Raw genomic sequence first — 13,563 nt, forward strand, 5'->3', positions numbered from 1 at the left:
ATTAACGTAAATGTCATATTCCAAATTATAATCTAATTTTTTTGAAAAAATATAATAATAAATTTTTAATACAAGATGATGTTAATACAAAATTATGTATGACGTGTCTAAGAAGCTGGTTCCCTAAATCCTATTAATCCATACAAACTTGAAATGTAATAAAATTAAGCCCCACTATTATTATGATAGAAAAATAATAATAAAATCAAAACGGTAAAATTCGCCAATCCAAATTCATGCATCTCATTTCATTTCCCTATATAAACCCACCTCCTCCTCCTCCGTTTTTGCCAAACAGGGTTTCAGACTCCTAATTTCTCACCATTCCTCTTTTTTTGTCTTTTTCTAGTACAACACGAACCCCGAATCACCAACTTACTCAACATTTAACAGGTTTCGTTATGGAGATGTATCCGAGTAGCAACGATTCCGATTTAGCAGTGTTGGACTCAATTCGCCGACACTTACTCGGCGACTCATCAGACTTCCGACTCGATGCTTCCATTGATTGTACCACTACTACCACTGCCACTACCACCGCTCTCCCCATGGTTTGTAGGACCTCAAGCTTCAACCGCTTGTACCCATGTTTGACTGAAACCTGGGGTGACCTCCCTCTTAAAGAAAACGATTCTGAAGACATGCTCGTTTTCGGGTTCCTCCGAGATGCTTTAACCATGGGATGGGCACCCTCCGATAACTCTTCTATGAATTTACCTCCAATAAAACCGGAGCTGCAAGAGAATTTATTTGAGGCATCGGTGAGGAAAGTAGATAGGGCTGTGAACACGGTTGTTCCCGCGGCGGTTCCCGCTAAAGCGAGGCATTACAGAGGAGTTAGGCAAAGGCCGTGGGGGAAGTTCGCAGCTGAGATAAGGGACCCGGCTAAAAATGGGGCTCGGGTTTGGTTAGGTACTTTTGAAACAGCTGAGGATGCGGCTTTGGCTTATGATAAAGCAGCTTATAGGATGCGTGGGTCAAGGGCTTTGTTGAATTTTCCATTAAGGGTGAACTCCGGGGAGCCTGATCCAGTGAGGGTAACATCAAAGAGGGCATCACCTGAGCCGTTTAATTCTTCATCCTCCGGTGCAGAGAACGGGTCGCCGAAAAGGAGGAGAAAGGTGGCTCCCTCGGCTCCGGTTGTAGCCCAAGCGGGGTTAGATATAGGTTCAAGAGCGGATATTAAGCATGAAGTTGGATAGTGTAGACATGACAATCAACGATTAGTCAGTTAATGCAGACATGGTAGTTGATTAACGTAAAGTGTAAAAACGGCAGTAGGTTCCGGACATTTCCCAAATTCGGAAGAATAAAAAAAATGAGGGTTTTAATTATTCTTCAGAATTGAGGGTTGTTTATTTGTTTTTGGTTTCTTCTATAAAATTGTGTCAACATTGCTGTTAGACGAAGCACATTTCAATGGAAAATGTCAAGATTACCTTCAGTTTTTTTTTTTAAAAGTAGAGCATCTACACAACGTGATGATTAAATAAATAAAAAAATCTACGGCCAAGAATGTTGAATTGAATTCCATTGAAGATAACAGATTAGGGGATTTAATAGGGTGAAAATTGCTGACTTGCATACCAATATATAGACAAGTGTCGGAATTTGATAATATATTTATTTAATTCGTATCTAAAATTGAAAATAATAAATTAAAATGGTATCTTCATTAGATACTTGGTTAACTTCGTTATAAAAATATTACTTTTATCAAATTATAAACAATCAATTGAGTTATGTCATGTGTATTAAAACTATTACTTTTTTCCTTTTTATTTTTTAATAATTATTTTTCAATATTCTGAAATTGAATCAAAGTTGGGATTCATCTCTTCTATCAACTCATCCGGCCTTTTCTTTCAAAACTCATCATACTACTTTCTATTAAACTCTTCATCTCATGTTTCATTTCTTCTTTTCCCGTTTTCAATCAAAATTCTATCTCCATTTTACTTAAATACAAACAGACGCACGCTTTAAAAAATAGAAGGATTTGAATAAAAATATAGACTTAAAAAACGAGTTTGAGAAAAAAAATAAGACCTATTTTTTAAATGGGCTGAGCCTCGGGTAACTTTTTTTTTCCCGAGCCTAGCTTAAATTTGTCTAAATTTTTTCCTTATTGCCATTTGTTGTTGTTTTGTGTCATTTACTATTATATTACTACTATTTTATTGTTATTGTTCGGATATTGTATAGATCTTGTTTTATTATTAATTTTACTACTATTTTATAGGAATTTGCTTGCTAATTTGCAACTTAGTGTTATTTAGGTATAAAGACTTTTTAATGTATTTTTAATTTGTTGAGAAACATTTATTTTAATATTTTTAGTATATTTGTGTATTGTATTTTTTAAATTTGTTTTTATATAAAAAAAATTTATACGATCAAGTCGGGCCGAACTCAAATTTAGTATTTTTTTTTATTAGGGCTAAGCACGAGCAAATTTTAAATTCATTTTTTGGATTGGGCTAAATTAAGCCTAGCAAACAGACCTTAAATTTTGATTCGACCAGACTCGAACTCAACTCGACCCAACCTATAATCAAAATGATTTCATCTACCAACATACCATAATACTACTACTTTATCCTAATTTTTCAAAATGATTTCATCTACCAACATACCATAATACTACTACTTTATCCTAATTTTTCAAAATGATTTCATTCATTACCTTACCAAAATAACTTCAAAACATAGATATTCAAACATACAAATATCAATACTTCATAACTACATCTTTCAACGTTGTCCTATACATGCCATATAAATCAAAAGTTGTATTCAAAAGCTACCGGTGTAACTCTGGATAGTGCTATCTGATGTGTTAATCCGATCCACTAATATCACACAAATCTACAAGAACCATTAACACACAAAGTAAGCTTTGGGAGCTTAGTAAGTTTAAGGTTTATAATAACAATCTTACCAAGCATTCACAACCAACTCAATAAATAATATTAAACATTCAATTCCTGCCAAATACAATTTCAAACAATGAGTTCACTTAATTGAGCTCAATACCCAAATATCAATTCATAGTTCAACACTTAGCCTCAAGTATCACATACCCACACATATCAAATTAAGGGATGGCTTAAGGATTTGAGTATGTCGTTTGCTCAATGCCATGATTCACAACTCAATATGGTTAATACCATACCTACATTTTTCAACTCAGTATGGAAAATACCATACCTACGTATCATAGCTCAGTATAGATAATACCATACCTACGTGTCATAGCTCAGTATGGATAATACCATACCTACGTGTCATAACTTTTCCATGGATTAACCATGGTCTTATCCGTCAATTCGTCACCTATCACAACACAAACATACTCAATCATGTTTTTTCCTCAACTTGAACTTCCAATCCGATCTTTAAAATGTTTCACATTATTAACATTACAATAGCAACATGTAGATGACATCAAATCATTTCAAATTTAACAAATAATCACACAATTCAACTATACGAACTTACCTGGACCAATTTGTAAAAGTTGTAATATTTCAGGGACTATTCGACAACTTTTCCTTTTTCTCGTTTATCTTCTGATTCTTGATCTAGAATATAAAATTATTTACTCATCAACATATACTTCAATTCCAATTCAATTCATGCTTTATGCCCTTCAATTTTCAAAATTACACATTTACCCTAAATTTTACAGTTTTTTTATAATTTAGTCCCTGCTCAACTCACCCCCCAATTAAGCTAATTTTTCCTTAATTAATACTTTATTATATCATCTTAAACTACATCACAACCTTTGAAAATTAGAACTTCAGCATCAAACCTTAATTCCCAACTTTTCACAATTAAGTCCTAAAAATCGATTTCTACGCAAAAACATTTAATAAACCCATCTTTTAATAAAATTAAAACTTCAAACCCATGTTTATTCATCATAAACTTCCAGTACTCAACCATTGTAACTTTCAATCTCATCCATAAAATCAAAACTAATGAATTTAATGGTAGGACCTAGTTGTAAAAGTCACAAATCATGAAGAATTTTAAAGAAATATCAAGAATTGAACTCACATGGTATGAGAATATGAAAAAAAAACAGCTTGTTCCAGACCTCCTATGGCGTTTTTTCTGATGAATTATGAAGAAATCTCTAGATTTTTTAATTTAGTCTTTGTTTTATATGTTTAATTTGCAAAATTTCCAATTTTGCCCTTGTTTCTCCTTATTTTCTTGCTAATTCTTATGCCCAAACCATCCAGCCCATTTAATTTGGGTCTAATTCCCTTTTAAAACCCTCATCATTAGTCACTTAAGCTTTTTAATCACTAATTAACTAATTTTTCACTCTTTTCAATTTAGTCCTTTTAACCAATTGTCTATCCAAACATTAAAATTTTCTAACGAAACTTTAATACTATTTCACTGATACTCCATAAATATTTCTAAAAATATTTATGGCTCAGTTTATGAGTTTGAGGTCTCGATACCTCGTTTTAAACTAAATTTACATTTAATTTCTTTTAAAATTACAAAATTTACTAATCTGAAAATTCTTCTTCCATCACACTTGACTCATATGTATTTATTTAATTAATTTTAAAACTCATTTTTCAGATTTAGTAACCTCGAATCACTGTTTCCGACACCACTGAAAATTAGGTTGTTACAAATATTGACTAAAATGTTAAACTTTTAAACATGATAGCCTGTATAGCAAGCCATATGTACTTCATGGTTTTTTTTTTTGAAATTTTATGAATTTTTTATATAATTTTTAAAACTATTAGAATATTTTTATAATTTTTAAATTATTTGTTGGCATGACATATAAGATAAATAGTGTAATATCCCGAATTAGGGCCTAATCAGAATAGTGGTTTTGTGACCACAAATCCGAGATAGAGATAATTATTTTATAATTATTTTGAGGTCTATGATATGATTGCATGATTGTGTGAAAATTTCGTGAAGAAATTCTATGCATAAAGTGCTTAATTTGAAGTTAGGGACTAAATTGAATAAGTTGTAAAACTTGCATTCTAGAAGTTTCTAGTATGAAATTGCTTTGAAATACTAATTAGGAGGTCTTAAATAGAAATTTGACCAATTTCTAAGTTTATGGACAAAAATTTGGACATGGATGGAATTTTTGAAAGTTTAGTAAGGAAGGGTATTTTGGTCATTTTGATATTAAATGAAATAAAATGGGAAAAATAACACAAAAATGGTCATCTTCTCCATATGTTGCTGCTGAATTTTTCTCTCTCCATAGGTAGGGTTTCTTCAACTTTTAAGCTTCATAGTAAGTGATTTCAAGCCCCGTTTTTAATGATTTTTATGTTTTTGAAATCACGGTAGCTCGATTTAGCTTATGCTAGCAATAATTCAACCTAGGGTTCATAATTGGAAAAATACCCATAGGTGAAATTTGTGTATTTTGGTGTTTTATGATAGAATATGAGGTTTTAAATTATGTTAGACAACTTGTGCTACTCGGTTTTAAGTGAAAACGAGAAAAAGGGCTTAATTAGTAAAAATACCTAATATTCATAAGTACATGTTAGAGTGAGAATTTGATGTTGCCATAGAAGGGAAAAATGATCAGCATGTCATAAAACATAAGAAAATAGGATGAAGTTTAATTTCTGAACCTTGGGGCAAAAGTGCAAATATGCAAAAGTTTAGGGGAAAAATGAAAATTTGTAAAAATATGATTTTTGGACCCGTATGAATAGTGTGACTAATTATTAGGCTAAATGTGATATTATATATGAAGGAAATCGAGATTCTGGCTTAAATCGGGAAAATATAAGGTTGTGGACTAAAATGGTAAATTGTCGTTTCTGGATCGAGGTAAGTTCGTTTGATAATTGTAATAATAATGCAATGTTATGTTTGAATTATATTTCTTACTATTATTGCATATATTGTATGATTTAATATATTGGAAAAGTTGATGGAATGGTGTTTATGATGTGGAAATATAACATAAAAGAATGTTACATGAAATGCAAGAAAATGATGATACATGACAAGTGATATATGAAATATGTGATATATGTTATGTAAATTCTTAAAAGCTGATTTGATATTTGAGTTGTGTCTTATTATACTATGAATGGACAATTGGTACTATGGATAGTGAGATCGACACTTCGAGTAAGTTCGTACATAAATAATCTATCGATTCTTTTTATGTTATTATATTTTGATATCATATGAAATGTGGCTGCCTATAAAATGGTTATTTGATGTAAGTTATGAATTTAAATTGACTACGGACAATTTAGTAAAATGTTGAAAAGTGAGGAATTTCTCGGTTGAACCTTCGGAATAGAAACGATACAAATGAACTATTGTGAGGTCATGTGTGTAGTACTAAGTGCAGGCTACTACGTGTACCGGATAATTGGTCGCATGTGTAGTACTAAGTGCAGGCTACTATGCGTACCAGATAGCTTCGGCTACAAGTGTGGAAATGGGAAAATGTGCAAGCAATTGTGTATCTGTTATTATTCCGATGAGTTCAACGGGAAATCGATTAAATGAAAATACATGTGAAAGTGATTATGTGATGAACAAGTGCAAGTATATGTTTATTTGAATTTATGAGCAATATGCTCGATATTTGAGCGAACCTCGGTAAAATGGAATGGATTAAGTGAATTGTGTAAAAGTGAACTTTAGTAGTAAAACAGTGTTGAACAGCAGTAGTGCATGACTTTGAAAATTTACCAAAAATTGTGTAAGTTGAATTAAATTTTAAAAAAAATATGGAATTAAAGATTAATGAGTCTATTTTCATATAAAAGAAACAGGGGGAGCAAAAGAGTTATATATTATGTGATATTATAATTTTTCTAAGATAGTGTCAGAATAAATTTGAGATCCCCTGTTCTGACTTTAGAAATTCACCATAAATTGTAAACAAATTATTAAGAGTCATACCTTACATGTATAGATTCCTTATTGAGTCTATTTTTAATGAAAATAAATATAATGGTCGTTGAAATTCTGTACAGGGAGAAATTTGGTTCGTAGTGCACAGGGGTCAGAGTAGTCGTACCCTGAAACAGGGGAAACTTTAATGAATAAACTGTATGAATTGGCTAAACCAAAAATTCTGGAAATTTTATGGGAGAAAGATATATGAATCTAGTTTCAAGTAAAATTAACAAAACTAAATTTTGAGTTTTTTAGCTTCAGATATGAATGATTTAGTAATTGCAACTCGATAACACAGCTTAACCTAAACATGTGTAATTGTACAATTATAGTGTTTTATCTTGAAAAGCGTGGTAGTAATTGCTTATTATTTTCATATGAACTTACTAAGCGTAAAGCTTACCCATCCTCTCCATTTCTTTAGTATTGGCAGGTCAGCTCGGGGTTGGAGATCGTCGGAGGCAAAATCACACTATCAAACTATCATTTTTGGGAGAATTAATTCAAATATTAGAAATATCAAGTGAGTGGCATGTATAGGAAGTTGGTTTGTGATATGTATTTTTATTATGATTTTGACCATACGTATTAGTCTGCATTGAGTTATCGTATATGATCATGAGATGTAGTCCTTATCCATTATGGTTTATAAGTTTAATTAATTGTGTCATGTCCTATGTTTTGATGTGATGATATAGTTAGCTTTGTTTGTTATGCATGTATTCGAAAAGTTTTGAATTAAATGAAATTTTATGGCCCGGTTTTCGTCTATGTGTATTGTTAAGTCTGGTTGTTATAGGCCAATTTTAGGCCATTTTACAAAACCTAATTACCTAAAATTAAACCCAATACCCCCTAAACCCGAATGGCCCTTTACAATACTCGGAGCCTAATATCCCTAACCCACTAAACCCACTAACCCACAAAATACCAACCCATTACACCTTAAACAGATCCCTTAACCCATTTTACAACCCAAAACCCAGAAGCCCAAAACCTCAAATTCTGACTTAGAGTTTCAGCTTCTGAAACCCTAACCCACTCAGCGCCGCAACGTCCCATCGCCACTAGCACTGCTACCACCGACGTCTGCCATGCCCACCTACTCCACCTGCTTCACCGGCCATACCTGCAGAGCAAACAGAGCACGCAACATCAGCAAAGAATATGAAATAAGCAGAGTAACAAATAGGCTATAAAAAGCCAAATAGAAAACGATTGGAAATGAGGGGTTTTTGTAAAAAAAAATACAAAGAAATCAAAAAAAGAAAACTGGCCATTCTTCATCAATACGAACAACAGATTTTTAAACAAAGAAATCAGTCCAACACGAAGGAAGAAAGATAGTAAGCAATAAACAGATTCAGTTCAAGGTAGCCAACGTTTTACTATTTCATACACGCATCTATACATTCATAAATACGTGAAGATTTCATTTTTATACTCGAATACATATGTAAAAATAAAGAACGTAAAAAAAAATAAAAAAAAGGGAAGAAAATTTTACCTGAGGCGATTTTCGGCCACCATGTACGGTGGCCGGCGTGGCAGATCCACGGCGGGGCGATGACCGGACTAGGACTAGCGCTGGAGCCCCAGCAGAGAAAAAAATGAGCTCCATTTTCTTATTTTTTCTTCAACACGCACAAATGACTGATTTTTCAAAAAAATTTAACTTTTATAGGGGTTCGGAACGGCGTCGTTTTAGGCCCTACACTTGAGCATTGAAACGACGTCGCTTCACTTAGCCCGACCCGATTCGACCCGAACCTGCTTCAGGATCCGCGTGTTTTTAACTCAGGGGGCTATTTGCGCAATCGATCCTTCCGCATTTTTGGTATTTTAAATCAGGTTTATATGTATTTATAAATTGGCCCTAAAATTTAATCTGGTTTGTAAATTAATCCCTCCTACTGCGCAGCGTTTTGAAAAATTCGTAATATTGCGTTTTTTATCCCCTTTGGTGTTGCCCGTGATCAAATAGGCCCTTTCTCATTATTTTCTTTTTAAATCTGCCCTACAACTTTGTTTTTAATTTAATTTTAGTCCTTTTTTTGTTTATTTTCATTTCTTCGTTAAATATTCTTGTTTTTTATATACTATTATTATTATTATTATTATTATTATTATTATTATTATTATTATTATTATTATTATTATTATTATTATATGTTAGTGCATACTCTTATTATATGCGTATATATACTTGTATTTGTATTTAGTTTTTTTATCCACTTTATTGTAATATTTTATTAGTGCTTTTATATTTCAATATTATTATTATTATTATCATTATTATTATCAATATTTGTATATGGTTTTAGTATATAGGTATATATATATATATATATATATATATTTTACGTATAGGTTAATTTTATTATTTTATTTCAATATCTTTTTTTTGTATTTGTTGTCGTATTTCAATATTACCCTTATTATTATTATTATTATTATTATTATTATTATTATTATTATTATTATTATTATTATTATATAATGTGTATTTTTGTTTATGTATATAGATTTATATATGTATTATTCTTACTATATTATATTGTCCTTTTTGTATTTTAATACTATTACTATTATAATTATTATTGTTAATATAGTGAATGTTTTTTGTCATATGTGTATATATGTTTATGTCATCCTTGTTATTGTCATTAACCTTAGTATATGTCTTATTATATATCTTTAATATATATATAAGTATATATTCATGTAATATTGTAATAGTTTTCTTCAACGTCATTATTTCCAATATATATATGTTATGTAAATATTTTAGTGTCGTATTTATATGTATTTTTATGTATTACGTAAAGCATTACTTTTAATATTGTATTTCTACATTTCATACGAATACTATATTACATTTTTACATATTATATCATGTTTATATATTTTTCATATATGTTATGTACATACGTTTTCAATATTCATTTTATACATATATATGTATATATTATGTATATACTTTAACATTACTAGTTACTTATATATGTTTTATCACTTCATGTATATTTTAAATAGTATATATATAGTATATTTCTAACATTATTACTAATTATATTTATATATGTATAAGTATATATTATGTACATACTCTTAATGTCATTTTACATATGTATATTCATCGTATTCTCGTATTTGATACTATAATTATATTTAATCTTGCATGCATTGTTAGAGTTTTTAATATTATTGTCTTATTTGTTATTTGCTCCAATATATTTCTAGTTCTTCCATTTGTTTTTATTTCATCTCAATTTTGCTTTGCATTACTTCGAAGATCATATTCTTGTTTCCTAATTAATAATCAAGGTAACGAACCGATTTAACACAAAGTCACTGATTTCATCGCTATGTTGGGTGAACATCAATCGACTTGTGTTAAAACGGTACGTCCTTCTCAAAAAAAATCAAAAAAGATTGAAAATTCTTGTCTTTTCAAACGGATCACAATTAAATCTCATATTGAACTCGTATTTTTGAAAATCAAGACAACACGTGTTTACAAGATACCAATTTTGGGCGTCGCGAGGGTGCTAATACCTTCCTCGTGCGTAACCAACTCCCGAACTCTAATTTTTCTCTGGATTTTAACGTAGACCTAAACTCAGCCTTTTATTTGTTTTAATAAGAGATCTAATCGGTGTCCGATCACACCTAGGAAAAAGGATCGGTGGCGACTCCCTGTTTATTTCAAAAAATCAAACGTCAAATTTTAAATTTTAAAAAAATCGTCACAATTAGCGACCAAGCTAAGCCAAAATTTTTACGTCGCTACACTGGTAATTCCTCGTACTCTGTTCCAGCCTTGGATACGGGTAAGGGGTGTTACAAATAGTGTCATGACAACATGAAGTACATGTGGTCTGTCACACCACTATCGTTAAAATTTAATGTTTTAGTCCATATTTTCGCTAAAAAACGATTTGACTATTTTTTAAAAGGATTAATGGCTAAACTTAGCTAAAAAAACAAGAAAAATGACTAAATTGGCAAAAGATGTAAGGGTTGAGGGCTAAAATTTAGCATTATGACTATTAAAAATATGAAAAGATAAAAACATTATTGTATTAATATTTGTTATTTTGTATATAAAAATGTATTTTACTAATATCTCAATAGAGTTGGTACTCGATTGACTTATGACACTAACTTAGCTAAAGGCTTAATGTAAGTATAGATACGAAAAAGAATCTGTAACCCAAAAAGACCAAGTAAATCTTAATACCTCATTTGGTTACTAGCAGGGAAGAAACCAAAAAAAAAATTAGGTGGAATTGAATTATAAATTTTTTGAGAGATCAAAATGTAATTTTAACATATATTAATCCATAATTCCATTATTTTTTGAAGTGACTAAATAGAATTTTTTTTTCATATTTTGGGGGCAAAGTGTAATTTTACCATGGATTATTTCATAATTTTATTACTTCTAAAAGGACTTAACTAATAAGTTCACATTTAGGAGGGCCAAAGTCTTTGCCAACCCCCTAGTGTCGCCTTTAGTTACTAGTGTAATATCACAAGGAAAAAGCTTATTTTATACACATGTACTACAAAAGTTAGACATGTAATAACGAACAGTTAGTACAAATTTAAACTTGAAATTAAAAGAATGAGTAACAACTCTTGTAAAAAAAATAAGACTTCAAAATAAGCAAAAAAAATTCCTTATCCTTTTAAAAAATAAACTATGTGTAACACCCCAAACTCGGCCTAAAAGTTATGACTGTATATTAAGGAATTACATCAACTTGTTTAAAAGCTTTTGTTTTAATCAAACTCAGTACACGTTTCAAAAGCATAAAATTTGACAAAACTCTTACAAATGTTTAGAAAAACCAAAGTCCAGAAAAACTTATTTAAAACCAAGAATTTGAATTCGAAATCGTGTGTTTTAAAAATACTAGTGTTGGCAGATCATTTCCAGTACTAAGACAAACATTCGTTAAAAATCATTTAATTATTTACAGAGTTTTTATTTTGAAAATCAAATTTTTAGTTTGATAAATTATACGATTTTACAATTTAATGTTAAAATACTAAAAGCCAACAAACAAAACCCAAAACAAATTTACATTCCAAAATAATTGAAAACATAAAACAACTTATATATTTAACCGCTAAACAATCCAAGCTCTCGCACGCCATCCAATCCTAAATTTGTTGATTACTTGTAATAGCCCGTTTTTTAGTAGTGTTGAAAATAGTGGTTTCAGGGCCACAAATTCGATAAGTGAGTCTATAAATATTATTATTTAATATTTACGAGTCAAATATAATATTATAATAAATTTTGATTTGATAATTTATGTTAGTTGAATGAATAGTTAAGTTCAAGTGGTTTGTCTCTAAAGTCAAGTGGTTTTGAAAAATGAGGTTTTAGGATCTCGTTTCTATAAACCAAGCTCGTAAATGTTATTATTATTATTAAATATTTAGAAAGCTATTATTGTGGTAAATTGAAGTTTGATTCGAAAATTTTAATATTTAGAGAGTTAATTAATTGAAAATGACTAATTGTAAAAGCTACAAAAGTTAAATTCTATAAGTTAAAAAGGTCAAATGGCTATGGAATCTTAAATTAATCGCCTTATTTGGTAATTATATCATATAGAAAAGTAATGGACAACTATGGACATTAAATTCTTGATGGTTAATTAAGTTATTGAGGGAAATTGATAAATCATAAATGTAACATATTTTAATCTCATTCTTAATGCATTTATGGATGATTAATGATGTAAATCAGTGAATTTGATTCTCCTAATCCCTTAAATTCATGTTTTTATACTTAGGAGAGCATTTGGGAGCAAAAGGAGCGAAAAAGAGGCCAAAATCAGAGTTTTCAAGACCCATACGGGCAGGCCACACGTCCATGTGATCCACACGGGCAGGCTACACGCCCATGCGTTAGCCCTTGTCGATATCGCTCCCTGTTTCCCAAACACAAGAAAAAAGCCAATTTTTAGGGCTTCTAAGCATTCAAAAGTCTATAAATACATACTAGAAAAAGACCTAAGGGGACACACAGAGCAGATAGCAGAAAATACTCGAAGAGACGCCGTCGGAGTCATATCGGAAGCAGGATCTCCTCCAAGACTGAAGATCTCCCTTCAATTTCTTCCAAAGTTTTTGGGTTTTCTTTATGTTTTGTGGTTTTTCTATTTTTGAGATGTTTTCCCCCCGTTAGTATGAACTAAACTCCCTAAATACCTAGGGAAGATGAAACCTACGATGGATCTAATTATTTAATTATCTGAATTACACAATAAATACTTATTCTTGTTCTTAATTATGTGTTCTTAATCATTGCTTTAATATTTTCAAGATATTAATCCAAGTTTGATGTGCTTATTCAGTGGAGCAAAAGTCCCTCTTTAATAGAAGATCTAGCATAATTAAGCGGAGTTGCATGCAATCCTAGAAATAGTACGACATAAATCTGCTGGATTAGAGTCAAATCTAATTAGGGAATCCATAAATCGAGTAATGCGACAATAGGGGTTTTAATTAGAAAGAGATTTCAATTAATCAACCTAGAGTCAGTTGTTCTTAGTCTCAAAAGAGATATTAACATAGTTTAGGGATTACTACGGATCAAGGCAA

At 30.6% G+C, this 13,563-nt stretch overlaps 1 protein-coding gene across 1 annotated transcript; it reads left to right on the plus strand.

Annotated features, from left to right (window-relative positions):
- The first annotated feature begins 295 nt into the window (after positions 1 to 295).
- On the plus strand, positions 296 to 1,460 carry LOC108469140 (ethylene-responsive transcription factor 2-like). The gene has a single exon (XM_017770030.2). It carries the CDS (start codon positions 402 to 404, stop codon positions 1,200 to 1,202), a length of 801 nt encoding a protein of 266 aa, XP_017625519.1. The 5' UTR covers positions 296 to 401; the 3' UTR covers positions 1,203 to 1,460.
- The last annotated feature ends 12,103 nt before the right edge of the window (positions 1,461 to 13,563 follow it).

This window comes from Gossypium arboreum, chromosome 8 (assembly GCF_025698485.1).
Source record: "Gossypium arboreum isolate Shixiya-1 chromosome 8, ASM2569848v2, whole genome shotgun sequence".
Lineage (NCBI taxonomy): Eukaryota > Viridiplantae > Streptophyta > Magnoliopsida > Malvales > Malvaceae > Gossypium > Gossypium arboreum.